General features: G+C 41.0%; 6 protein-coding genes across 6 annotated transcripts; 1 reads left to right on the forward strand and 5 right to left on the reverse strand.

Annotated features, from left to right (window-relative positions):
- The first annotated feature begins 214 nt into the window (after positions 1–214).
- Positions 215–1962, forward strand: LOC6625468 (Cytochrome P450 6a21). The gene is made up of 2 exons (XM_002049636.4): positions 215–1379; positions 1439–1962. Exons 1-2 carry the CDS (start codon positions 284–286, stop codon positions 1861–1863), a joined length of 1521 nt encoding a protein of 506 aa, XP_002049672.1. The 5' UTR covers positions 215–283; the 3' UTR covers positions 1864–1962.
- On the reverse strand, positions 1905–4539 carry LOC6625467 (probable cytochrome P450 6a23). The gene is made up of 2 exons (XM_002049635.3): positions 3014–4539; positions 1905–2939 (listed from the first exon to the last, which is right to left on the reverse strand). Exons 1-2 carry the CDS (start codon positions 4089–4091, stop codon positions 2521–2523), a joined length of 1497 nt encoding a protein of 498 aa, XP_002049671.1. The 5' UTR covers positions 4092–4539; the 3' UTR covers positions 1905–2520.
- Positions 4540–4628: 89 nt separating this feature from the next.
- LOC138911360 (probable cytochrome P450 6a23) lies at positions 4629–6837 on the reverse strand. Its single transcript, XM_070209939.1, has 2 exons — positions 5743–6837; positions 4629–5676 (listed from the first exon to the last, which is right to left on the reverse strand). The coding sequence occupies exons 1-2, from the start codon at positions 6821–6823 to the stop codon at positions 5255–5257; spliced, it is 1503 nt and encodes a 500-aa protein (XP_070066040.1). The 5' UTR covers positions 6824–6837; the 3' UTR covers positions 4629–5254.
- Positions 6838–7448: 611 nt separating this feature from the next.
- Positions 7449–9952, reverse strand: LOC6625465 (cytochrome P450 6a22). Its single transcript, XM_032437002.2, has 2 exons — positions 8698–9952; positions 7449–7978 (listed from the first exon to the last, which is right to left on the reverse strand). The coding sequence occupies exons 1-2, from the start codon at positions 9761–9763 to the stop codon at positions 7554–7556; spliced, it is 1491 nt and encodes a 496-aa protein (XP_032292893.2). The 5' UTR covers positions 9764–9952; the 3' UTR covers positions 7449–7553.
- A 737-nt stretch (positions 9953–10689) lies between these two features.
- On the reverse strand, positions 10690–12411 carry Cyp6a13 (Cytochrome P450 6a13). Its single transcript, XM_002049632.4, has one exon. It carries the CDS (start codon positions 12379–12381, stop codon positions 10888–10890), a length of 1494 nt encoding a protein of 497 aa, XP_002049668.1. The 5' UTR covers positions 12382–12411; the 3' UTR covers positions 10690–10887.
- A 1339-nt stretch (positions 12412–13750) lies between these two features.
- Cyp6a14 (Cytochrome P450 6a14) lies at positions 13751–15723 on the reverse strand. The gene is made up of 2 exons (XM_002049631.4): positions 14560–15723; positions 13751–14498 (listed from the first exon to the last, which is right to left on the reverse strand). Exons 1-2 carry the CDS (start codon positions 15674–15676, stop codon positions 14083–14085), a joined length of 1533 nt encoding a protein of 510 aa, XP_002049667.1. The 5' UTR covers positions 15677–15723; the 3' UTR covers positions 13751–14082.
- Positions 15724–24784: the final 9061 nt, after the last annotated feature.

Raw genomic sequence — 24784 nt, forward strand, 5'->3', positions numbered from 1 at the left:
AGAATAATTGAATTAAATAATATAATTCGCATATAGAATAATATACCACAAAATATGCTCCATAGTGCTGAAGAACTTGTTTCGATAGAGTACAACTGTCACAGCTGACTACCCACTCCCAAAAAGCTCTTCAGAGAATATCTATAGTCACACTGAGTGCGAAAGCTTCAAATGGGCATTAAATAGGTGCACCCGATCGCAGTGGCGCTCAGTACTTCGCCAAAGTTCTTTTACATCGCGGCGAGTCTATCTATCTGAATCATATAAATAGTTGCTGGTCGCCATGGGAGTCGGCACCTTATTACTCACTGCGGTGCTAGCCCTGATAGGCTATCTCTTTTTGAGATTGCGTCGTAATATGCAGCATTGGCAAAACTTGGGCATTCCATGCGAGGAGCCCAATTTTCTGATGGGCAACTTGGCGGGCGTCCGCATTAAGCGAGCATTTCCAGATATTTGGATTCATTATTATAACAAGTTTAAAGGAACGGGACCATTTGCCGGATTCTATTGGTTTCAACGTCCAGCCGCATTTATCTTGGAGCCTTTCTTGGTGAAGCATATCCTGATCAAGGATTTCAATAAGTTCACGGATAGAGGCTTCTTTCACAACCCCGAGGATGATCCACTGTCTGGTCAGCTGTTTCTGCTAGATGGTCACAAGTGGAGATCTATGAGAAACAAGCTATCATCAACCTTTACGTCCGGCAAAATGAAGTACATGTTTCCTACCATTGTAAAAATTGGTCACGAATTCGTAGACGTCTTCGGAGAAATGATAGCCAAGTCTTCGATTATTGAGGTTAAGGAACTCATGGCTCGATTTACCACAGATGTTATTGGCACTTGCGCATTTGGCATTGAGTGCAGCAGTCTCAAGGATCCGGAAGCGGAATTCCGTGTCATGGGTCGTAAGGCTTTAACCGATCATCGTCATGGGGCCTTGGGAATTGCTTTTCTGAACAGTTTTCCAAAATTTTCAAGACGCATTCATTTGAAGATGACTCCAGAGGACATTGAAAAGTTCTTCATGCGCATTGTAAGAGAAACTGTTGCCTACAGAGAGGAGAACAATGTTCGACGCAACGATTTCATGGATCAACTGATTGACTTGAAAAACAATCAATTGATGAAGTCCGAGACGGGTGAGAGTATGAGTCTTACGATTGAAGAAATAGCTGCCCAGGCTTTCGTCTTCTTCGCCGCCGGATTTGAAACATCTTCCACCACCATGGGATTTGCTCTATTTGAATTGGCTCAGAACGAGGACATACAAAAACGGTTGAGGGACGATTGCAATGAGGTACTAGCCAGGTATAATGGAGAGCTAACTTATGAATGTATCAAGGACATGGAGTATTTGAACCAGGTCATATCGGGTAAGCAATCCAATTAACCATTTAATTCACATAACACTAGACAAGTTATTTATTCCCAGAAACCCTTCGGCTATACACGGTTCTTCCAGTCCTCAACCGCGAATGCTTAGAGGACTTTGTCGTTCCAGGATATCCGAACTATGTTATCAAGAAGGGAATGCCAGTGCTGATACCCTGCGGTGCTATTCACCGTGATGAAAAGTTCTATCCTGAACCAAATCGATTCAATCCAGATAATTTTAAAGCCGAACGAGTGAAGAACCGTGACTCGGGAGAATGGCTTCCCTTTGGTGATGGGCCGCGTAATTGCATTGGAATGAGATTTGGGGAAATGCAGGCTCGCATTGGTCTTGCCATGCTTATCAAAAACTTTAAGTTTTCGGTGTGCGATAAGACAATTATACCCATTAAAAATCACAAGGAGAGCTTCTTGATAGCTAGCGAGTCTGGCATTTACCTGAAAGTGGAGCGTGTTCAAGTCTAGCTTAAACAAAACATTTTAATATGGACTCAATATTAATACTAGTTGTTTTGTTTTGTGTTAATACTTAATTATATTGTGTGTTCGGATGGTTACATATCATTTATGAGATTTTTTAGAAATGGTTGAATTTAAAGGGAACAAATTGTTATTAAAATAAAAATTGTATCCGTAACAATTATTCGAGCTTACGTCGTATTTTCATAAACATAATTTTTATTGTATATACACAATTTATTTGTTATTACAGAGCCAGTGGGCTTGGCATATCTAAAGTTCACTCATGCACTGAATGTGAATGGTGGGATGCGTAAATATTTAATTGTTAAGCTTTCAAAGCTGTTCTCTCTCTCTCTCTCTCTTCCCCTATCTATCTATTTCTCTCTCTCTGGTTGGAAGAACAAATGATTAACTTAAGCTCGAGAATATTGCGTCACTTTAGCTTGTATATGTGAATTTACTATATATAAACATAATTTGCAAACCAGTTTTGTGATTGTGCTTCTGCCTTGGTTATTGGGGCTTGTTATGCTCTTATCATTGTATAATATACAAGAATACAAATATAAATTAAAATTAATTATGAATGAGTAAGAATTGAAAGCCGTGTCAATTGTATTAATAGTCGCAAAACTTCGTCTGCGATATCTATTTGAGCTTCTAGCCGAGCGGCTCCACTTGCAGCTGGAAACCTTTTGTGTGTAGTAGAAACGAATGCTTCTCGAATTGCATGGTCTGTGGGGTGGTGGGCGCAAAGGCAAAGCGAAAATTACGTATTAATGCAATTAAGCCCACGGCCAGCTTGATACGGCCAAAACGCATGCCAATGCAGATGCGGGGACCCAGACCGAAGGGTAGAAAGGCGCAGCTGGGCCGTTTCTGTATGGCCTCCTCTGTGAAACGTTCGGGCAGAAACTTCTCCGGCTCCGGATAATATTCCGGATCATGGTGTATGGCATAGACAGGTATGATCAGATGCGATCCAGCTGGTATATAATGCTTCGGATGATCTGGCACCTCGAAATGTCCATTGGCACGACGCATGTGCTCTGTGGCCACGGGATACATCCGCAGGGTTTCTAAGAGATAGTTAAATGAGAACACACAAATATAAAATATTCTTAAAATATTTTGATCTGTTAGTTTTGTTTACCCGATATGACCTGCTCCAGATACTTCATTTTCTGCATGGCCTCGTAGTTTAGCTCTCCGTTCTCCCCATAGTTCGCAATGACCTCCTCGATCTCTTCCCGCAGCTGGCTTTGGATATGTTCGTGACGTGCCAGCTCGTACAAGGCCAGGGTTAGAGCTGTGGATGTTGTCTCAAAGCCCGCCACCAGAAATACGTACATCTGGGCGGCGATCTCATTGACCGTCAGACCCTCGGCTGTGTTGCCCGAATCGTATTTCTGCTTCATTTCCAGCATGATATCAACAAAGTCATTGCGCTTTATCTTGTGCTGCTCCCTGTGGCTGATGGTGTCTTTGACCAGGCCCATGTAGAAGGCCTCCACGTCGGCGGGCGTTCGCTTGATGTGCAGTCTGAGACTCAGCTCTGGGAAGAGCAGACAGAATATGTAATCGATGCGCTTCTTAAGCATCGCATTCAGTCCCATCTGCACAAAGGGCGCTTTTGGATTGCGCAGACTATTACAGTCCAGCCCGAAAATTGCGGAGCCAATGGTGTCCGCCGTGTAGCACGCCAGCAGCTTGGTGACCTCCAAAGAAGCAGCCTTTCCCGAGCAACGCTCGTGTAGCACTTTCGACAGTTCCCGGGCTGTTCGCAGCACCGCTGGAAACATAAGCTTCATCTTGGCACTGCTGAATATGGGCGACATGCGGGGCCTCAGGCTGTGCCACTTGGGACCATCAATGGCAAAGAGATGCGCGGACAAGGGATCGTCCCGCTCATTGTAAAACAGCCCTCGACCGTCGAAGTTAGCAAAATCCTTGATGAAAACCCGCTTCAGCAGCTCCATATCCGAAATAATATAGGCGGGCGTCATAAGAAAATAAAATCCAATGAGTGGGCCCAAGTGCTTGTACCTCACATAGAGATTCTGTACTATTTCCGAGGTGTGTCTTGTTACCCGCCAGCCCCACAGATTTCCCACCAACGGCAGGGGAGCTTCATGCGCAATGCCACGACGTTCAAAGTAGGATAGACGCTGCCTTATCCAAATATAGAATCCGATCAGGACACACGCGAGTAGCAAAGTTGAGGCGAACATGTCAGTTGACCAAACTTTTTTAAACTGGGTGGCAGATAATCAAGCTCTGTGGCATTTATAGGCCCTGCTCTGGCCCGTGGTGCAGGTCAGGACCTCTACTTAAAATTAACTTTATTGCAAACATGTTGACGCGACTCTATTAAAATATATTAGCAAATGGCACACGAGGCGGCACAGGGTTCATCTAGAGTTCTCTCGTAGATAATGATGTATTATGATGATGGGACTCGAGTGGCTAGTCTTTACATAAGTATAACTAGTAATGGTAGCAAATGCATAAGCTCCCAGGCGGAGGGCTGAAATATTGAGTTGAACGAGAAAACTTCGAACCCTCACATGTTATACAATTCAAGCTGGGCTGTCACGATAACACCTTCATACATGAACTTATTTCTTAACTAATGTTTCCTACAAAGCTGTATTGTATAATGTTACCAAATAGTAAAAAGTTCTGACCACATATTAAGGGAGCAAACCAATAAATGCTGGGCTTACACGAAAATAAAATAATAATAATAAAACAGAACCAACCGTTACTCAAGCAACTATATGATATATATTAGTTTTTTATTATTTATATTTTTATTTATTATTATTTATTTTATTTGTTAAATTGCCTTAAATAAACCTTAAAAGGTCGGTGTTGTCTTATGTGCCATTTGTGCGTCATTATTATATATATATATATATTAATTATTTGTCAGATGATAATGACATTACGTTTATATGGAAGAAACATAGGGAAACAAATAGATGCCGGACATGGTCAATCGATAAACAATAAAGGCTGTCAACCAAGAAGTTAGTTGCTTTATGTTAGCTACTTATCTGAAGTCTACAGCTGATAATAATATTTATTTTTGTAGTATTAAAGGCAAACATTATTTGAATTAAATATAAGAACAATTAATAGGTTTTAGTATAAGACAACTATACTTACTCACTTTGTGTTTAACTATTATAAGAAAAATTCAATAAATTTCGGGTGATAGAAAATGTGTTTGACACAGATTAATTTACAGAGTGCATGTGATGGGTGTATAAGCAATTGATTAGCTGCTTAACTTATCAATGTTAGATTAGATAAGTATAGTTAAAGAGTTCTTGTGTATAATTCTTATCTGGCTAACTGATTAATTCATACATGAATAACAATTGTGTATTTACTTGGAAACCCTCTCAACATTTAAATAAATGCCGTTTTCAGAAGACAACAGTATGTTCTTGGTGACCAATTTCATGGGTATTTGGGTCTCGGGGGACACACTGAACTTGAAGTCTTTGATCAGATGGGCCAGGCCCACACAGGTCTGCATGAGGCCGAAGCGGGAGCCAATGCAATTGCGGGGACCATCGCCAAAGGGCAGCCAACTGCAGGCTGGTCGAGCCGAAATCTCTGCCTCCGTGAAGCGCTCTGGCTTGAACTTTTGTGGCTCGGGATAGATGTCGGGATCGTAGTGTATGCCGAGGGCTGGTATCACAACAATGCTGCCTTTCTCAATATAATATTTCGGATCTCCTGGCGAATAGTCCGAGATGGCCATGCGTGTCAGATGGGCCAACACGGGATATTTGCGAAGAGTTTCTATATTGAAGTATTAAGTTTAGAATTAGGGAAATACAGAAACAAACGGGCTGTATAATATGTTACCCATGACAACCTGCTCCAGATATTCCATTTGCTTAACATTGTCGTAAGAGTATTTATTGTTGTGCTTGCCAAGCACATCGTTTATTTCCGCTCTCAACTTGTCCTGGATGTCCTGATGCTGGGCCAGTTCGTACAGGGCAAAGCCCATGGTTGTGGAGCTGGTCTCAAAGCCGGCCACAAAGAATATAAATGCCTGGGCCGCCAGCTCCTCGAAGGTAAGGCCCTCATCGGTGTTGCCCTTCTGCTGCTTCTGATACATTTCGATGAGCATGTCCATGAAATCGCCGCGGTTCTCATTGCTCTTGAGGCGGTAGTTGATGGTATCGCGAACGATGCGCATGTAGAATTCCTCAACCTCTTCAGTTGTTATCTTCAGATGCAGGCGACGCGACAACTTGGGAAAGCCAAATAAGATGAAATCAAGCAGCCCATGATAGCGTCGCTCCGTGACTGCTCGCTTGCCCATGCTGACAAAGTCCGCATCTGGATTGCGCTGACTATTGCAGTCGAGCCCAAAGGCGCAGGTGCCAATCACGTCGGCCGTATAGCGACCCACCAAATCGGTGATCTCCAACACCTGAGGTGCAGACACCTTATCGTTAAACACCTTGACCATTTCCTCAGCCACTTGCAAAACTATGGGCAACATGTGCTTCATCTTGCCCGAGGTGAAGGTGGGCGTCAGCTTGTGCCGCAGCTGCCGCCACTTCTGTCCCTCAATGCTGAACAGCGTGGCCGACAGGGGATCGTCAATTTCATTATAGAATACGCCACGATTCTCAAAGTTATTGAAATCCTTTATGAGGACGCGTTTCACCAGCTCCATGTCGGTGACCACAACGGTCTTGGTGAAAAAGAAATAGAAGCCCGCAAACGGACTATTTGCATTCTTGTACTTCAGATAGTAATCCCTGAAGACAACGCCTATTTGTCGCTTGGACGGCCAGTCGCCGATGTTGCCCTTCGGAAATTTGGGCACATCGTGTGGAATCCCACGACGATTCCAATAGTTGTGCCTATGCCTGACTGCATAAAACAGCAGCGATATTATAATACCGACCAGCGCTAGAATAAACGACATTTTATGCGCCGATGTCAACTGAGCTAACCATACGCCCAACACACGTTATATATAGTCCAAAGCTCGCTCTCGCAGAGCTTTCCGCTAAATGTGGTTATAACACATTGACAGAGAGAGGGAGCGAGTTACTACCTCTCTCTTGATATATAAAGAATAAAGATCAATTATCTTAAGTTCTTATTATTCGCAAATAAAGTAATTGTTATGGGAAATAAAGTTTAGCTTTAATTCACGCTTAATTGGTGAACTTATCGGGCACAGTTATTTAAATATTTTCAATTTTGGATGCATAGTATCTAATCTAATCTCATTCCATAGTATCATATGCCGCAATGTTGCACCGAACAAACGAAATAATGGTTCCCAGGTAGTAATCGTAGTAGTTATATATAGAAGGAATGCTAATGCTATTGCTTAGTCATTGAGTTACCCAAAATAGTAATCGGAATCCTGCTAGCCCAATGATGTTAACAAAAGCCAGGGCGTGAGTCTAAGAAGAGAAAGCTAATAATAAGTTCTTAATCAATTAATTAAAGTTTTATTAATTTTATGTCGAACAAAATGTAATGAACCCTAGTTACAAAAATAGTCTTAAATCGGGCAGTGGTCAATATAATTGTAGATATGTAAGTACGATAAATTATTTATTAATATATTTCTTATTATTATCGACTAAATCATTATTCATATAAGACTACATAATGTCAATTTGATAAATGTGATTGTATTATTATTTTCTTAGCTCCTCAACCTTCAAATAGATGCCATTGGCTGGACATAGCAATATGTTGGACTTGACAAATTCAATTTTGGACGCGGTTCGCGGACAGACACTAAACTGAAAGCGCCTTAGCAGATAAAAGAGGGCCACGCTCGTCTGCATCTTGCCGAAACGCATGCCGATGCAGTTGCGGGGTCCATCGCCAAAGGGCAGCCAGGAGGCGGTGTGTCGCTGTGCCATCTGGTCGGCGAGAAATCGTTCCGGAATAAACTTGTGCGGCTCCGGATATAGCTCTGGGTCGTGATGTATGCCATAGACTGGTACGAAAACCATCTGGCCAGGCTCGATGTAGAAGTGTTTATTGCCCTTGGCCGCATAAAAGTTGCGAGAGACGCGCGACAGATGAGGCAACACGGGATACTTGCGAAGCGTTTCTAAAAATTGTAGTTAAGGTTCAATTAAAGTCGGATTTAGATAAGAATTAAAAAAATGTTGGCCATATATGTAAGGTATCTCTTATTATAATTGTGTATAGTCGAATATATTATTATAAATGAACTTATATAAAATGCAAACGAAGCTTATATATTTTATATAGTTTATATATAACTATCCCACATTTGACTATAAGTATTATATTAACAAGTTGTATTAGTTATCTAACTAAGTGAATCTCTGCACATGCTCTCACTATTTCCCTTTCTTTCAATTACTTTCTTCATCCCCTCTTTCTATTTTTCTGCAGATATATACAAGTCTGTCTCCGTAATAGATTAGATGGTTTATCAAAAATTCTGGGGTTCAGAAATATGCGAATATCCCCTTATCTATATATTCTAGTCAACAAAATAGGAAAATTACCTAGGATTGCGGTATTAACTAGCCAGGAATTAAAAGAAAATATAACTCATAAAAGTGATAATAAAATAAAATAAATTTTTATAATTATCAGCTATATATATGTTATACATATATTTACTGATGACTCTATAGGCTAGATTTAAAACTTAATGCTTCGTGTTAAGCATTGGTATTTTATAATATTTTGTTTGGAACATGATAAGGAACATCGCAAGAAAGTCACCTATAAAAAGTTCCTGGTTGGCAGTGTGCGAAATATATGAATACCCCTACTTATTGTTATCACACTGACCTGCTATGACCAGCTCCATATAGCGCAGCTCCTGCATGCACTCGTACGTAAATTGGCCTCCATGCGCCTGAAGCGCCTGCTCAATGTCCTGTCTAAGCTTAAGCTGGAGGTGTGGCTGCTTGGCCAGTTCATAGAGGGCGAATCCCAAGGTCGAGGCCGAGGTATCGAAGCCGGCGGCAAAGAATATGAACGACTGGGCGGCCATTTCGGGCAGCGTCAGCTCCCCGCGATGCTTCATCTCGATGAGCAGATTCATGAAATCGTTACGCACAATGCCCTTTGACTCGCGCTCATTGACTGTATCCCGTACGATGCGCATGTAAAAGTCCGTAATGTCCTGGTGTATCTGGCGTAGGCGCAGACGGCGTGCCAGATTTGGAAAGCTCTCAATGAAGCCATCAATGAGTTTGTTGTGGCGTCGCTCTATGAAGGCGCGTCGTCCCATTACGGCGAACTCGGCCTCCGGATTGCGCAGTCCATTGCAGTCCAAGCCAAAAACACAGCTACCAATCACATCCGAGGTGTACCTGGCCATCAGATCGTTTATCTCCAGAATGCCACAAATGGAATTTTGCGCTTGCTCAGCGCAGACCTGAGCTAGCTCCTCGCCCACGGCGCACACCGTGGGAAACATGAACTTCATCTTGCCGGAGCTAAAGGTGGACGTCATCTTCTGGCGCAGTGGCCGCCACTTGGGCCCATCTATGCGAAACAGGTGGCCTGTGAGTGGATCATCGCGCTCATTGTGGTACAAGCCGCGATCCTCAAAGTTCGCAAAGTCCTTGATAAGCACTTCCTTGGCTAGCTCCAGGTCCAGCACCAGCACCACCGGTCGCAGCATAAAGTAGAAGCCCGCAAAGGGCGCCCCGGTGGGCTTGAAGCTCTCATAAAGCGGCGTCAGAATGTCCTTAAAGTGCTTGTCCTTCCGAAAACCCTCCAGGTTGCCCATGGGAAAAGTGGGCCGCGCATGGCTGATGCTCCGTCGCGCCCAATAGCTGAGTCTCGTGCGCACAAACCAGAACCCGACGGCCAGTGTAATTAAGAGCAGCGCAATTACATCCAGCATTTCGCGCGTTTCGCTTTCAACTGATCTGCGGCGACGGAGTCTGTGGAGCGGTTCTTAATCAGCTGCGGTTCAAAGTGCGTTTCAATGTAAACATCTCGGGCAGATAGCCTCGTTTAATTGGTGGGCTGACGCGCGGGGCAGCTATGTGATCAACTATGTGATGGCAATTCGCATGCTCTCAGTATTTCCAGTGGCGCGCGCTTTCAGTATGTCTCGCATTAATGTGAGTGCGCGAGAGAAAGAGCGAAAGCGAGAGAGAGAAGCAAACAAGTAAACCCTGAACTTGAATAATGACTTTGTGATAACGGCATTGCACAAAAGGCAGGTGGCGATAAAGTTAATGCCATGCATTATAGTTACCGTTGTATTTTGCAGCTTTTAAAGCTGCCTTTCTATTGCTTGGCCATTTTTCTTTAAATTCATTCGCTTTTTTAGGTGCATGTTCATCTGCATATACATATGTATAAACAGTTAGAAATGCTCTAGCAAAGGGTGTTTTCCTAGTCATTTGGCATTTTACTAATACATGGTATTTTTATTTATTTGTGATTTAATTGAATTGCCATTTTGCAGAACTTCCAACTTGTGACAATATTTTTGAAGGTGCTTTAACGTTATCTTACATATTACATCGACAAGTTGCACCAAAGAAAATTGAGTATTATCAGTATATAAAAATATCTCAATAATTTAACAACATAAAAGTACGTACGTCATTTCTTTAAAACATTTAGAATACTGTAACAATTCATAAAAGCACATTCGCCAAATATAGCAGAAAAATTTCAATTAAAAGTTTAAGCTACAGGGTATGCTAAAGCGAATACATTTCTTGAACACAGGTAAACAACCGTTGTTTACATTTTGATTTGTTCGCAGCGGAGAGCTGAGAGCGCCAGACCAGAAACAATAATGAAGAGAGGGAATGGGAATTTGAACTTCCAGCCGCTTAGCTTTTAAAAAGCTTTTGCTTATCGAATTTATTTAAAGCGCGTAGTTTCTTTTGGGTTTCGCATGAAATATTTCATTGTGCCAATTGAATTGTTTATATTGCGAGTGCTGATAATCTCTGCACCTGACCTAAAGCAACATTTGAAAGGTTAGCATTTAAACGGAAACATAATTTATGGTAAGTCGATATCAAGTCGCTCCATTTGAAGGTGAACTCCAGACTCCGTAGCGATAAGAAAATTTTTTTTGCTAAATTTCAGAGGAATCTGAGTTCTCTGTGTGCTCCGAAACTGATAATGGCGCAAGAGTGTAACAATGCCAATCTTCACCTGCATCAGGCCAAATCTCTCACCTATGCAGGCGCGTGGTCCATTTCCGAACGGAAGATAGGCAAATGGGTGACGCGATTGGATCGCTTCGGGCTCGAAGCGTGCGGGATCAAAACTTTCTGGCTCGGGATATATATCTGGATCGTGGTGTATACTATGCACGGGTATCATAACACGCGTGCCCGGCTCCAGGATTAGGCTGCTCTCCGGCACGTTGTATGCATTGGTTGTGCGCCGCACCAGGTGCGGCAGCACGGGATATTTGCGCAGCGTTTCTGCCACCACCTGGTTAAGGTAGGTCATCTCCTGCAGGCACTCGTAGCCCAGCTGTTGCTTGTGACGCTTCAAGGTGCTTTGGATTTCCTGGCGCAGCTGCTGTTGTACAGCAGGGTTGAGCGCCAGCTCGTATAGGCAAAAGGACATGGTCGTGGAGGAGGTGTCAAAGCCAGCCAGAAAGAAGACCATGGCCTGTGCGGCAATCTGCTCGAAGCTCAACGCTGCCTTCGTTTCGTCCGTATGCTCACCCAGCTCGATGAGCAGCTGGATGAGATCATTGCGCTTGACGTGCTCGCGTTTTCTGTACTCCAGTGTCTGACGCACAGTGTCCATGAAGAACTGACTCACCTCCGGCCGAAAGAGACGCAGGCGCAATTTCCTTGCCAGCTGTGGCTGGGCGAACATAAAGGCCTGTACAATGCCTTGATGCAGCGGGCGTTCCGTTATCGAGCGGCCCATTTCACGGAATTCCGATCCCGGATTGGCAAGACTGTTGCACTCCAGACCAAAGGCGCAGCTGCCAATGACGTCCGTGGTGAAGCGAGCGCACAGATCCTTCGCCTCGAATTCGCCCAGTTGCTGCTCCGCGCTCAACGCCAGCTGCTCGCCCACTTGAACCATTGTGGGAAACATATACTTCATCTTACCGGAGCTAAACACCGGCGTCAGGTGTTGGCGTAGCCAGCGCCACTGCTCGCCGTCTAGAAACAGCAAATTCCCAGTCAGTGGGTCATCGCGCACATTGTGAAAGAGTCCTCGATCCGCAAAGCTGTTAAAATCGCTGATCATGATCCGCTTGATCAGTTCCAGGTCGAGCACAAATAACGCCTTGCTAAGGAACGTATAAAAGCCGCAAAATCGTTCCCGGCCCCTAAACTTGTCATAAATGCGCCAATTGATGTCCATCCAGTGAAACCTTTGCGCAAATCCGCGCATGTTACCCAACAGGAAAACAGGTCGCTCCCCCGGCACGCCGCGTCGGCGCCAGTACGTGTAGTGCTGATTCAACCAGACATAGATGACGCCACCGGCGGTGACCAGTAATAAAAGAAACGTTAACATGATTCCATGAACGCGTTGCAACTGAGACGCCAACCGAACATTTGCATTGTATAGTGACAGCTTTTTGCGTGCTCTCTCTTCCGCGCTCTCGCTCTCTTTCTTATCGCCGGAAAGCAGCTTAGAGGCATATATATGTGTGTGTAATATGTACAGAACAAGGTATGTAGCAAAATTTAATTTTTTTTAAATGATTCTTATTATTATTTGTATTATAAATATTTTGATATTATTATTATTATTCTTATTATTATTATTATTATTGCCATTAGTTTTATTATTTATGATGCTGCCAAAAGTTATTTTCCATGTTTATTAAACTATTAAATATAATAGTGAAAAAATAGTGGAAATATGGGCCTTCAACAGAAACCACAAGCAAGCAGCTGGCTTAAATCCAGCAGCAGTTTTAAATATGTATATTTTTTTACACGAAATTCAATGAACACTTATTGAGCTTTTGTTTGTTATGTCAACTTCATGGATGTCCTATTATATATTATTTAAAATACACCCTTAAGGAATAATATTCATGACAATTGTCCATCTGTATGTCTATCGGTCTGTCCGTCTATTTGTCATTCTATATTCTATATATATGCTATATCATAGGTGATACAATCTTGATAAGAGCAGATATAAACTAATACCAATAGTACCTGATCCCGCCTTTTCCCACTACATATACTTGCCGCCTGTAGTAGAAAGTCGGACAACGATACTGATCGAGTATATATATATATCTCATGGTGTTGAAAATGTCTGCTATGCGTTACACATTTTATGACAAAATTAGAATACCCTCTACACGGGTAAAAGTTTTACTTTGTTTCCATGGAATTTTTTGGTTTCATAATCGCAAATAAGTCTTTTAGTCAAAATAAATATGCATATTGCATATTGCCAATTTGCATGAAGAGCATGTACATATCAGCTAAAATGCGCAATAATCGTTTGATTTGAATATTCAAATAAAAGCGTACAAATAAACATGTCCAGAATGCTTTCTATTAATAGTCTGATGTCCATAGCCTCATCTCCGTTGTGCTGTTTGTTTTTGAAAGCTTTCCATATTGAAATTTAATTCGATTTTTAGAACTGTGAAATACGGTAAGAGTATTTGTGTGGCATTTAGACGGTTTTCTGATAATAAACAGGTGGGGTTTTGGTGCTTTGGATAAAATAATGAATGTTGTCGTGGTATATAAAACTTTCATTAAGAGTAAGAGTGTTAATTTTTCATAAGTTTGATATACGGGCTTGATAAACATTATTTTACATATTAAGGATTTAGATTAAGGAATGGTCTTGAGTTTAAATTGAGTTGGAAGTAGGTGGGATGATTAATAACAATAACAATGAAGGAAGTTAAGAGCTGCTCTCTCTTATAAATATGATTTTTTTTATTAAATTTTAGACTGTTGGATAGAGTTATTAGAGAATTTATGAAGTACTAGTCAACATGGCTTTTTACTAAGAAATAACACTTTCACACCTTTATCTTATATCTCGACATTCAGTTGCCTTTGCAACCTACTTGAGTTAATTATCTAGTGTGTTAAATCTATGGCGCCCCAAAGCTTCCATGGAATTTATTATTTCTAATCATTTAGATTACTTAATAAATTTTTTGAATTCCCAATTCCATCGGCACAGAAGTTATTATAATTTAGTTTGTATATTATATACACTCTAGTTGATTTCTTAAACACGTTCCACCTTTAGATGAATGCCATATTTAGTGGCTAATGGAAAGTTCCGGTTATTAAGAATCAGCGGAATCTCCGTGCGATTAGATACACCAAATTTGAAGCGGCGCAGAAGGCAAATGAGGCCAATCTTGGCCTGCATTTTGCCAAAGCGCTCACCAATGCAGTTGCGAGGTCCATCTCCAAATGGAAGATATGCAAATTGGTGTCGCGCCTTAATGGCATCAGGCTCGAAGCGCGATGGATCGAAACGCTCGGGGTCCGGATAAATATCTGGGTCGTGGTGTATGCTATGTACAGGAATTATAATAGATGTTTCCTGCTCAATGACCAAGTCTGTGCCAGGCACTTTGTAATCCTGGTTCGTTTGTCGCATTAAATGGGGCAGAATCGGATGCTTACGCAGAGTCTCTGTTGGGAGAGTTGAGAGGTTAATAGAGTAAGAGTTGTATTGAGAATATGCATTTCCTACCTGCCAGCACTTGCTCCAAATAGCTCATCTGCCCAATGGCATCGTAGGTGAGCTCTCCATCCGCTGTCGCCTTGATCACCGTTTCGATCTCCTCCCTGAGGCGGTGCTGCACATCCGGCTGCAGTGCCAGTTCGTATAGACAAAAAGCCATTGTGCTGGAGGAGGTCTCAAATCCAGCTATGAAGAAGACAAAAGCCTGGGCGGCCATTTGCTCAATGGTGAGGCCTTGAGAGAGATCGATGCCATTCCCACGACGTGCCGCCTCCTCGTTCTCAGCGCGTAGCTCAATCAGCTGATCGAGGAAATCATTGCGTTTTATGCCGTGTTTTAGTCGATGATCGACTGTCGTCCGCACAGCCTCCATGAAGAAATTGGATAGATCATCGGGAAACACCTTCATGTGCAGTTTCTTTGATAGTTTCGAGTTGGTGAAGATGAAGGCCTGCACCAGCTGGTGGTGACGCGGCTTTTCGAACAGCATGCGACCCTTGGCACGAAACTCGGCATGCGGATCGGCCAGGCTGTTGCACTCGAGGCCAAAGGCGCAAGTGCCAATGACGTCTGTGGTGAAGCGAGCACAGAACTCTTTGATCTCCACATCGCCACCGTCGGCGCGAGCAGCGGTTACAGCTTTATCCATGGTGTCGGCCAGATGATGACCCACCTCGACGACTACGCCGAACATGTGCTTCATTTTGCCGGAGGTAAAGACGGGCGTCAATTTGTGTCTCATGGAACGCCATTCATCGCCCTCGAGCGTGAATAGGTGTCCCGTAAGCGGCTCATCGCGCACATTGCTGAAAACGCCGCGATCCTGAAAGGTGTTGAAGTCCTTGATCAGCATCTGCTTGATCAGATCCAGGTCGACAATCATAGCGACTCTCTTGAAGAACATGAACATGCCAATGATCGGTGTCTTGCCCTTAAAGCGATCGTAGAGTCTCTGATTGATGTCGCGGAAATGCAACCGCGTGCCGATACCTCTCATGTTGCCCAATATTGGCAGAGGCCGCTCGTAGGGTACGCCCCGACGATCCCAGTACTTGTACACATTGAGGTAGAAGTTGTAAAAAAGCGCCAGTGCCACGCCCAGCAGGGCGATCGTAAGCAGAACCATGATGGAAATCGTATAGAGTTACCTCGGCAAGTGTCAATGGGGAACTAAGTATCTGGCGAGCTTTGCCGGCTTTTTATTTATATTTTGCCAACAGCACTGACAGAAAAGCTTTCGGAGATATCAAAGCGATCTATGACACTCTCGCAGATGTGGCAAATTTTGAGCTAGAGTAACAACTATTCCAAAATTGAGTATCCCGAGAAATAAGTCACAAGAGCAGAAAAACGCTAATAGATCCGTTTGCTTAAACACGTTTAAGTAGAAAATGCAATATTCTATTTAACCTGATCTCTCCTTGGTGTAATAAATTCCACTCAACTAGTGTGGGATCTTATAGATCGGCGGTTACGTTAGGATTTCTGTTGCCAATCAAAAATATGTAGTATTTATACTCATAGTTAAAAACATAGAAAGGAGAAAGCTACGTATTATCGATTTTGACTCATACTCACAATGACAAAACACAAAATATTATCAAATCAATAATATATAGGTGTTTTACTGGAAGCAACCATTTCAAGTATTCAGTGCGTAATTACGGCAGCAGTACAACTATGAACCCAGTTTAAGATAAGATAGTACATGGGAGAGAAAACAAGATGGAAAGACAGGTCTGGCAGGTCGAAGATTAAATACTCTTATGGAATATGGGCTGTTTGTTTTGTTGAACGTGTCATGATGAACAGAGACTCACTTTTCATCCTATTTTTACTATTGACCTTTACAAACAAAGTTTTCTGTACAAGAACTAATTTTGCGACCGATTGTTTCTATTTAAGATATATTCTATCTTCGTTCCTATGTCAGCTGAAATAGTTTCCCGATAGAGTTATATATAAAACATAGTGAAACTTAAAATTGCCCAGTTTAGTCGTGATAACTACCTAAACAAATATGTTAAAACAGGAAGCTTATATTTGTTAAATGATATATGAAGTATTCGCAACAAGAAGACCTTAGGGAATTTCCATTAATTCATTAAACACTGAGGGACTATATCGCATGGAAACAGAAAGACGAGCATAAGCATTTGACGCAACTTTTGATACTGATAAAGAATATACATACTTCTTAGGCTTTCTTTATCTGTGAGTTACCAATTCAATGACAAAATTATAATACCCTCTACAAGTGTATAATTGTCCCAGCAGACTTCTTGGTGGTCTAATGCGTTGTTTGTGATGCGATGAGAATAAGCTTAGTATGTTCTCTTATGACATGTAATAAGAGTTTCTTGATATTTAAATTGTATTACTTATTCTTTTTTGTATACTTGTTTTTTGAGCAAATTTGATTGGAACAATTGAGTAATTGATATGCGAGTGGATGCGATGGGTGTGCTCTAACAGAATATTCATATGCCTTGAATATAAGCTAATGAATTGTGCAATGCAATCCAGTTACACAAAGATTTCCCACCATTTTGACCTTTTGTTGTCTTCTTGTGTACGATTGGAATGGAGCTGGGCACTGATGACAATTTTTCAATTAAAGTCTGCTTTATTTGCTTTTCTAATTGGAATGTCAGCAGCTCTCGTTCGCATGCAAAAGGTTGGATATCCATTGGTTTTTGCTCTTGTTGTTGTTGCTGCTGCTTTGATTGTGTTGGCTTTTGGCATTTGGTTTAATTAAATTTGGCCAATGGTAACTCAAATCATGCGTAAAGCCCATGAAACTAACATCAAATTTAGAGCCAATATACCCCCTAGGCACCACAGCGGGTGGGACCAACAGACAGCCAGCATGCAGACTGGGTTTTTAGCTTTATTGCAAAATCGCGCGCAAATTTATGCGAAAGCGATTAGACGGACATTAAACGTTGATTTTGATGGCCAGCACCGCCGGAAACTCGAGGAGGTCCTGCTGGCATTTTCGTTGCTTGTTCGCGTCCTGGTTCTGGTCCCTGCACGTGCACGTTAATAAAACAGCTTCGCGCCCAAAAGAGTGTGTTGACGTTGTGGCATGTGCCACATTGTGTGTGTGTGTGTGTGTGTGTGTGTGTGTGTGTGTGTGGGTGTGTGTATTGGTACTTAAAGGATTTGGGCTAATGCCTATGCCTGTTTTATGCCTCTAATACGCCAGAGCCATTTTCGAATAGACATAAAAATCGTAATGCTGCGTTTTAGCCGAACTGCAATGAAGTGTGGCATATTAAATTCACAGCGGGACCAATCGAATGCAAAGCATAAATGCTTAACTTGGCTTTTAGCCAAGAGTAAGGGTTTAGGCTATAGTTGTTTTTACCAAAAGCATGTTACTTAAAGCAATTGGTTTGAGGGTTTACTTAGCATTTTTCCTCCTTCTTTCTAAGCGGATTGCTATGTTTTAAGTATGCGACCTTAAGATTTTGATTTATGGTTGTTTTCTCAACGAGCAGCAAAGGCGAGCAGCTGATTTGATTTTCCGGATTTGTTTGTAAACAGGTTGACTTCTGCTCAACTTTATTCATGTTTTCAATTTATTCAAAGTTTTGCAGCTTAAGTCTCCTGATGTGCTAACAATTGATCGAATTAGGTTTAATCCTAACATCGTTATTTTGGCTCAATTAATTTTGTGTGTGGGCTAAAAGCTAATTCTCTTTAATGCTTGACTCTCAAGTTTACAAATATTCAATTTTAGCTAATTGATATGCGAACTCAACTTTGTGTAGTTTCCTCTTATTTAAGAAGCGAAAACGATGCTGAAAATAATTAATTTGATTTAAGATTTGGCCAACGTCTTGCAAATTCCGTTTTAAGTACTTCAGAGGTAAATTACATTTTCTCACTAATTAAGCATTTAATCGAGTGACCGCAAGCATTTCGGATAAATTACTTATGTGTGGGCAATATTTAAGTTTTTATTGTTGCTCGAAGCGTCTCAGTTTTTTTTTTTTCTTCAGCAAAGCCAGCTGAAGAAATTAGATTTGTATTTAGATTATTTCAGTTAGTTACAAGAACTTTGGTTTCCCATATTATTATTTTTTTTTTCATTTCGCTTTCATTTGGCAATTGGGGAAAACTTGCGAAGGAAATTGTGTTATAATTTATTGTGCGTCTGGCAATTGCAAAGATTTTTGTAGACCGCGCGTCGAATTGTGTAACAAATAAATATATGAAGCAGATTGAATTGGACGAGAAAATTACAAAGCGAGCCAATGGGACGCCAAAAGCCAATGGCTAAAGGTCCAGCAATGTGGTTTGCTGTGTTGTATTTTGGTGAAATTTAGTTGGCGGTTTGGTTAGATGTCCAATTGCAGCAAAGTGAATGTCAAGCTCAGCCCTGTGGGAAATATTGATGTGCTTTGAGTGTCTACGAATGAATAATTGAACCTGGAAACATTTTTGCGAGTGATGCCTGCAAATTCTGGGAAATTGATGTTTTCTGTGCAAATACTGAAGTCCAAACGAAAGATCTGATCAATGAAATATGATGGTGAAATATGATATGATATTGGTTTCTGCTGAATAAAAAATAAATACAATTTTTTGTATACGTGCAATTACAATTTCCGTTCAAGTGGTTTTAAGGTCACATTTTGTTTATGCACATTTATTTGTTGTGATATTTTTCGATTGTAAAATATAAAAAGTATGCGAGAAAAGAAATTGTGGCAGATATATCAAATATAGTACTACATTTAATCGATTTAATCGATCAGGCAATATTGTTTTTGTTTGAATATTAATTTAATAAAAATATTATTATGCCCCTTTTAAATTAAGTTTCGCAAATAATTATGCATTGCTTAGGGTTAAATTAAATTAATTTATGATCGGACTTAATAAAGTAGTTCGGAAATGCTCTTGAAACTTTCACTGCCAACTGCGTTCGTGTATGTTGCATATCCCGGAACTGGGGAGCTATTAAAGGGTTGGTTTGGGATAATATACCCGCGAAACGACCCTGCACCACAATTTGAGAGTGCGGTCAGGACTGGGAAGAACCTAAGCTTTTACCCTTTAGGGCAGCGTGGTAAAGAAACGGAACAAAACTTTGTAAGGCAACAAATGAACTAATTAGCAACGCGAAACATCAAATAAATAAGTTTCGAGTAGCAAAAAGAAAAAAACAGCTAGCTAAGCGAAACAGCTTCCGTGGGGTTCTCCAACAAAGGTGAAGTGAAGAAAAACGTGTGATTTAAATTTCGTGTCTTAGTTTAATTTGCAGACAGCAAAATAATTGTAACATGGCAGAGGGCCATCAGTCAAAAGACAAAAAAAATTAATTCCAACCACTCCTGAGGCCGGTTGTGTGGGGCTTGATGACTCGGACAGTGCCAAAAGCGGAGCTCCGGCTTACGTGGCCCATTGATTTCAGGTCAATTGGCGCTGTTGTCTTGTCCGAACAGAACAGCTGCCATGATGTGGCGTTGAATTATATTGAACGGGCGCGTGTCCAGCCACAGTTTGCCATATTTCACTTGCAACAATTCCTATTTTCGATTACTTCAGCGGCGTTGATGGCATCATCATCACCATCACCATCACCATCAGCATCAACATCAGCATCAGCATCATTATCAATCCTGACCGTAAGAGCAACAGCATGGCCCACACTGCCCAGGGAACCGACAGATGTGCACGTTATGTTATTTACATTTATTATTGATTCACAGCAAATTGCTGAACATTGACTAACGAGCGCATATTGTGGCCGAAAGGTCAAAGTGTCGATTGTGGTCAGCAGAAGCTTGTAAAATGCACGTAATTATGAGGAAGATATTTGCGGTAATTCTGGGCAGGTGTTTTAGTTTAGAAGGTATATTTGCTGTGGCTTAAGAAAAGGTCTGTTGCACGTTAATTTATTCTTGTGTCTTCAGTTCGTTTCGCATATCACTTGATTGAAGTACTCTTCAAGCATTTACTGATTCATTCACTTGTGTTATTCTCCCTTGCATATCTATCTATACAGATAACAATATTTTTACAGGGTGCAACATAGCCGTCGCTTTTCATTTACTCTACGGTAGATTTATATACTGCGCACAGATAAATCATGCTTAGGTAACAATTCATTATGCTTAGCTGAGAGTCACTTGGTGTCTGCATACCAATTTGCCAGAGCATACTTTTCCGGCCAGAGGCCAGAGTGGCCAGCGAAAAGGTGATAACTTTTACGACCCAAGGATGGCCATTTTGTTAACAAATGGCTGGAACCAAAGCTGCATAAATTGCTAATTACTTGAGCGGAAAAGGTGTCCAATACTAGCGAGCTATGCGAGCTCCGCTCAGACAAAACACCAAGTCCAAGCTGACAAAGCGTTTTGTAAACTTATCATGCGCTTAATTTATGCTTTTATTGGACTTCGCCAAAGAATTTATCTAGAAAGGAATAGAAAGCAAGGAAAATGAAATGCAAAATCAAAGCACAGCGAAATTCATTTCTTCGTTGCCGTGGAAAGCAGTCGACTGAAACAAAGTGGTTTACGAAAAACAATAAAAAAATATAATAAAATGATGCAATCACTTCGGCGCAGATTAAATACCCTTAATGTAATACCTGGAGATACCTTGCAAACTGAGGGGACAGCAGGAAGAATGAGAGGAATACGTTTGTAAATATTTGTATTATCAGTCGTGGATATACATAGTTAAAAATGATCTATTTTACTTTCTAAATAGCACTTGCGCATTTGGGTAGCGAATTTGGATCCTTGTTATTCTGAAATGGACTCAAACGTGTTCTTTTCGTTTCTTTGCGTAACGCGCTTCGCTATAATTATTGAATACCCTGCGCAAGGGTATACAAATGAGAAAGGAATTTTTTTTCTCCCACTGTGGCAGCTCTTAATTTATTACTTGGCTACATTTAAATATTGTCATTTATTATTATTTACAGTAAATTAAGTACAAACGTAAACTGTTTCGTTTAAAAAATCATTTGAACACTTTTAGGTAATTCAATTGTTGTCTTGCCAAATTTATAAATCCATAAATCGATTTCCATTTAAATTTTTCCGAAATAGACACCATGTTCAACACTTAATATTGGCATGTTTTATGGCTGGCATCTAAAATAAATAAATATAAATGAGTTTTATGTTTACGCTAGTGTTTAGATATATTTATTCACATAGATACCCTGTAGCAACGACTGTAGTTAAACGGGGAATAACTGTGTGTCAGAGCAAGAAAAATAATAAAATATTAAAAAACAAATATAATCCTCTCATTCTAATCAACTACAAAGTTGTAAAATCATATTATTTGATACATCGTATATATAAACATAGTTAGGAAAAAAAATATAATTCATTATCAATTTCATCTAACAATTATTCTAATTTCTATCTACTATTTAATATCTTAAGTTTTTATAAAATCCACACATTAGAATTTGAATATTCCCATCTTTCATATGAATACTACCCTTGCTCTGTACAAGGGTATTTTTGTAATCAATTTTCAAGCATCCACCATTGGATAATAAAGGGTCAGTTTTTATAGATTATTTGAAACCAATATGAAGGGTATCTTCTAAAACATATCTAGCTATTTTCTATGGCAAGCCCAGTGCAGCTGGTGAATTGTTGATTGCGTAAGCAATTCGCTGAAATCGGCCGGATGGGCGCACAATTGCTGGGCTCTAGATTAGTGGCAGCCGGAAACTGAATGTGTGGACACAATCAATTTTCTAAATCGTTTGTTGTCCACGCATTAGGTTGTCAAATGCTCTCACGCCAAAACAAATCAATGCCTGATTCGTAAGGGAACGCGTCGTAAATGTCAACACAAAAATCAACAAGGAAAAAATGCTGAAAGGTGGGGCAGGTCACGACGCTTAGTCGCTTTGTCAGGCAGCAAGTCCTTTGGCAAATCCTTTGCTGTTAGGGCTGTGACATTTGCCGTTTTCAGCTGTCGTCGTCGCTCATTGATTAATGAGTTGATGAGACAGCACTTACCTTGGCGTGGCATGCATGGCGTATGCGCGATTCTCTGATTTGTATGCATTGGCTGCTTGCCATGGGTAGCACGTGAACCAGCTGAAGTGCAGCTGGTGACAATGACAGCGACAACTCTGAAAGAGTTGTCAGCGTCATTGCGGCACGTGTTACTGCCACGCACAGATGGCTTGGTAGATGCTTTGGCAAATGCTGTCGTTGATGCACTTCAATTTGCCAACGGACTAGTCAGAGAGGCATCAGGCGGAAGCTATTAGTGGCTCAACACCTTGACGGCGCCATCCGGTCTGGTCTAGTGTCGCTTTGTTGATTTTCCTCTTGTCGCAGTTGACTTCTGGCTCGTTGCGCTCAATTAAATGGCAAAAGTGTCTGTGGCAGGAACAATTGCAGCCCAACTTGAGCGGTATCTTCATTGGCTGCCTTTTGTGTCGGTGCTCATTATGTCAGTTTGCGATTACCAAAACCCACTCAGCCGCACTCCCATTGCAGTTCCTTTTCAATTCCTGTTACCTTGACTGCACCACAGAAAACACCGCCAACCAATTCGCAATGCTTCCCCCTTTCAAATCAGCTCACGTCGCTGCCTCAGCTGCTCAATATTTTCTAGAGCTTCTGTTTTCGCTTCAACCAGCCATGTGAGCAATCCCATTTTATTTTGTGGGTCCAAATTAAATTACATTCTTGCAATCGTGCGGCAAACTTGCTGCAATAATACATTTTTAACTTGTCTTCATATTTTATAAGATTTGCATATCAAATAATTCATGCACACCGACCGACTGCGGTTTTATATATGTATGTGTGTGTGTGTGTGTGTGTGTCTGTGTAATTCAAATCTCATGTGATACAATTCTTTCTGGGCCCTAACAATATTGCACATTTTTATATTTGTTGCGGTTTGTGAATAAATTCGGCTTAAACTTGGATGAGTTTTTTAAGAATGCTTTAAGTTTGATTGCAAGTTTTTTTATGGTTAGTATAGAATGTTGCTTTACTAAATGATAATTTCCTTTGCTAAACATTTCGTTTATTTATATTTTCGTCTGTGTTGGGCTGTATCAAAAGTTGCTGAAGGGTTAATTCTTGACCAATACAGCTGAGCAAAAAAATTAATAATCATAAATGGTTAAGTTGAAAATAATGATATGTTTGAGGAACAATTAGTCCTGATGGATTTCAACTATTGGTTTTATCTACCAAATATTTGGAAAATACAATTTTTAAACCTAAATCTGATATCATAGATATGGAAATCGTTCCAGCCGTAAACTCAACTACCGAACATGTGTTTTTGTTTTGTCAGCAGAGCATGAGAATATAATTGTTACAGTTAAGAATCCAAATTCATGTAACATTTTCTTAAATATCTCTGCTTACATTTTTAATATGTATTTAAAAGTATGCTCAAAGGGTGACTATTATTCATTTCTTTTAAGCATTTGAGCGCTGACAATTTGTGTTAAGCATTTGTTGCCAGAGTTGTCGGCCTTTGACATTTAAATCATGTTTGTGCCTTGGGCCTGCTCCACACACTTTTTGCCTTAGGACTGTGTTTTGCAACTAAAGCGGACGATGTCAACCGTTTGGCAGACAGCCAAAAGCTGACTTTAATTTGAGCTGCTGCTGATGCTGCCTTTTGGCCTTGCTTTTGGCCTGTTTGTCCTGTTTGCTTATGCAATTGATAAGCCAAATTAAATTGCCATTTCATTGCAATTATCATATAACTCAGCTGCCGTCTACACTCGCATGAGAACATCTCAATGTGCCCAGAGGCTTGAGAGTTATTTGGGCGTCGTTGACATTGGAATTGAGATGGACTCTGGCTCTGGTCGTATGGATGGATAACACGTTCATTGACACTGCAGATACTTTTTCTGCAGCGCGTTATAACTGAATTATCTCGAGTTATGTCGCCGTCTGCCTTGACACACCGCAGAGTCGTTGACATTGCCCGACTGTAATGGCATAATTTAAGCGGCTTAAGACAATGCGTGTGCCCGGCTCGGATTCGCAGTGCAGGTCGCCAGCTGCTGTCACCTTATTGTTCGGCTCTTTTTGTTGCTTTTTTTTTGTTTCTGTAGTAATTTATGTGTTTTGCTTTTTCTGTCAAAGTCGTTTGCTGTAATGACAAGCGCAGCCAGCAACAATTGTAAAGTACACGACATGGGTCGTATACATTATATTTTGCGAGCCAACTTTTAACGCACAAATTGTAGCTATATAGT

This window comes from Drosophila virilis, chromosome 5 (genome assembly GCF_030788295.1).
Source record: "Drosophila virilis strain 15010-1051.87 chromosome 5, Dvir_AGI_RSII-ME, whole genome shotgun sequence".
NCBI classification, from domain to species: domain Eukaryota; kingdom Metazoa; phylum Arthropoda; class Insecta; order Diptera; family Drosophilidae; genus Drosophila; species Drosophila virilis.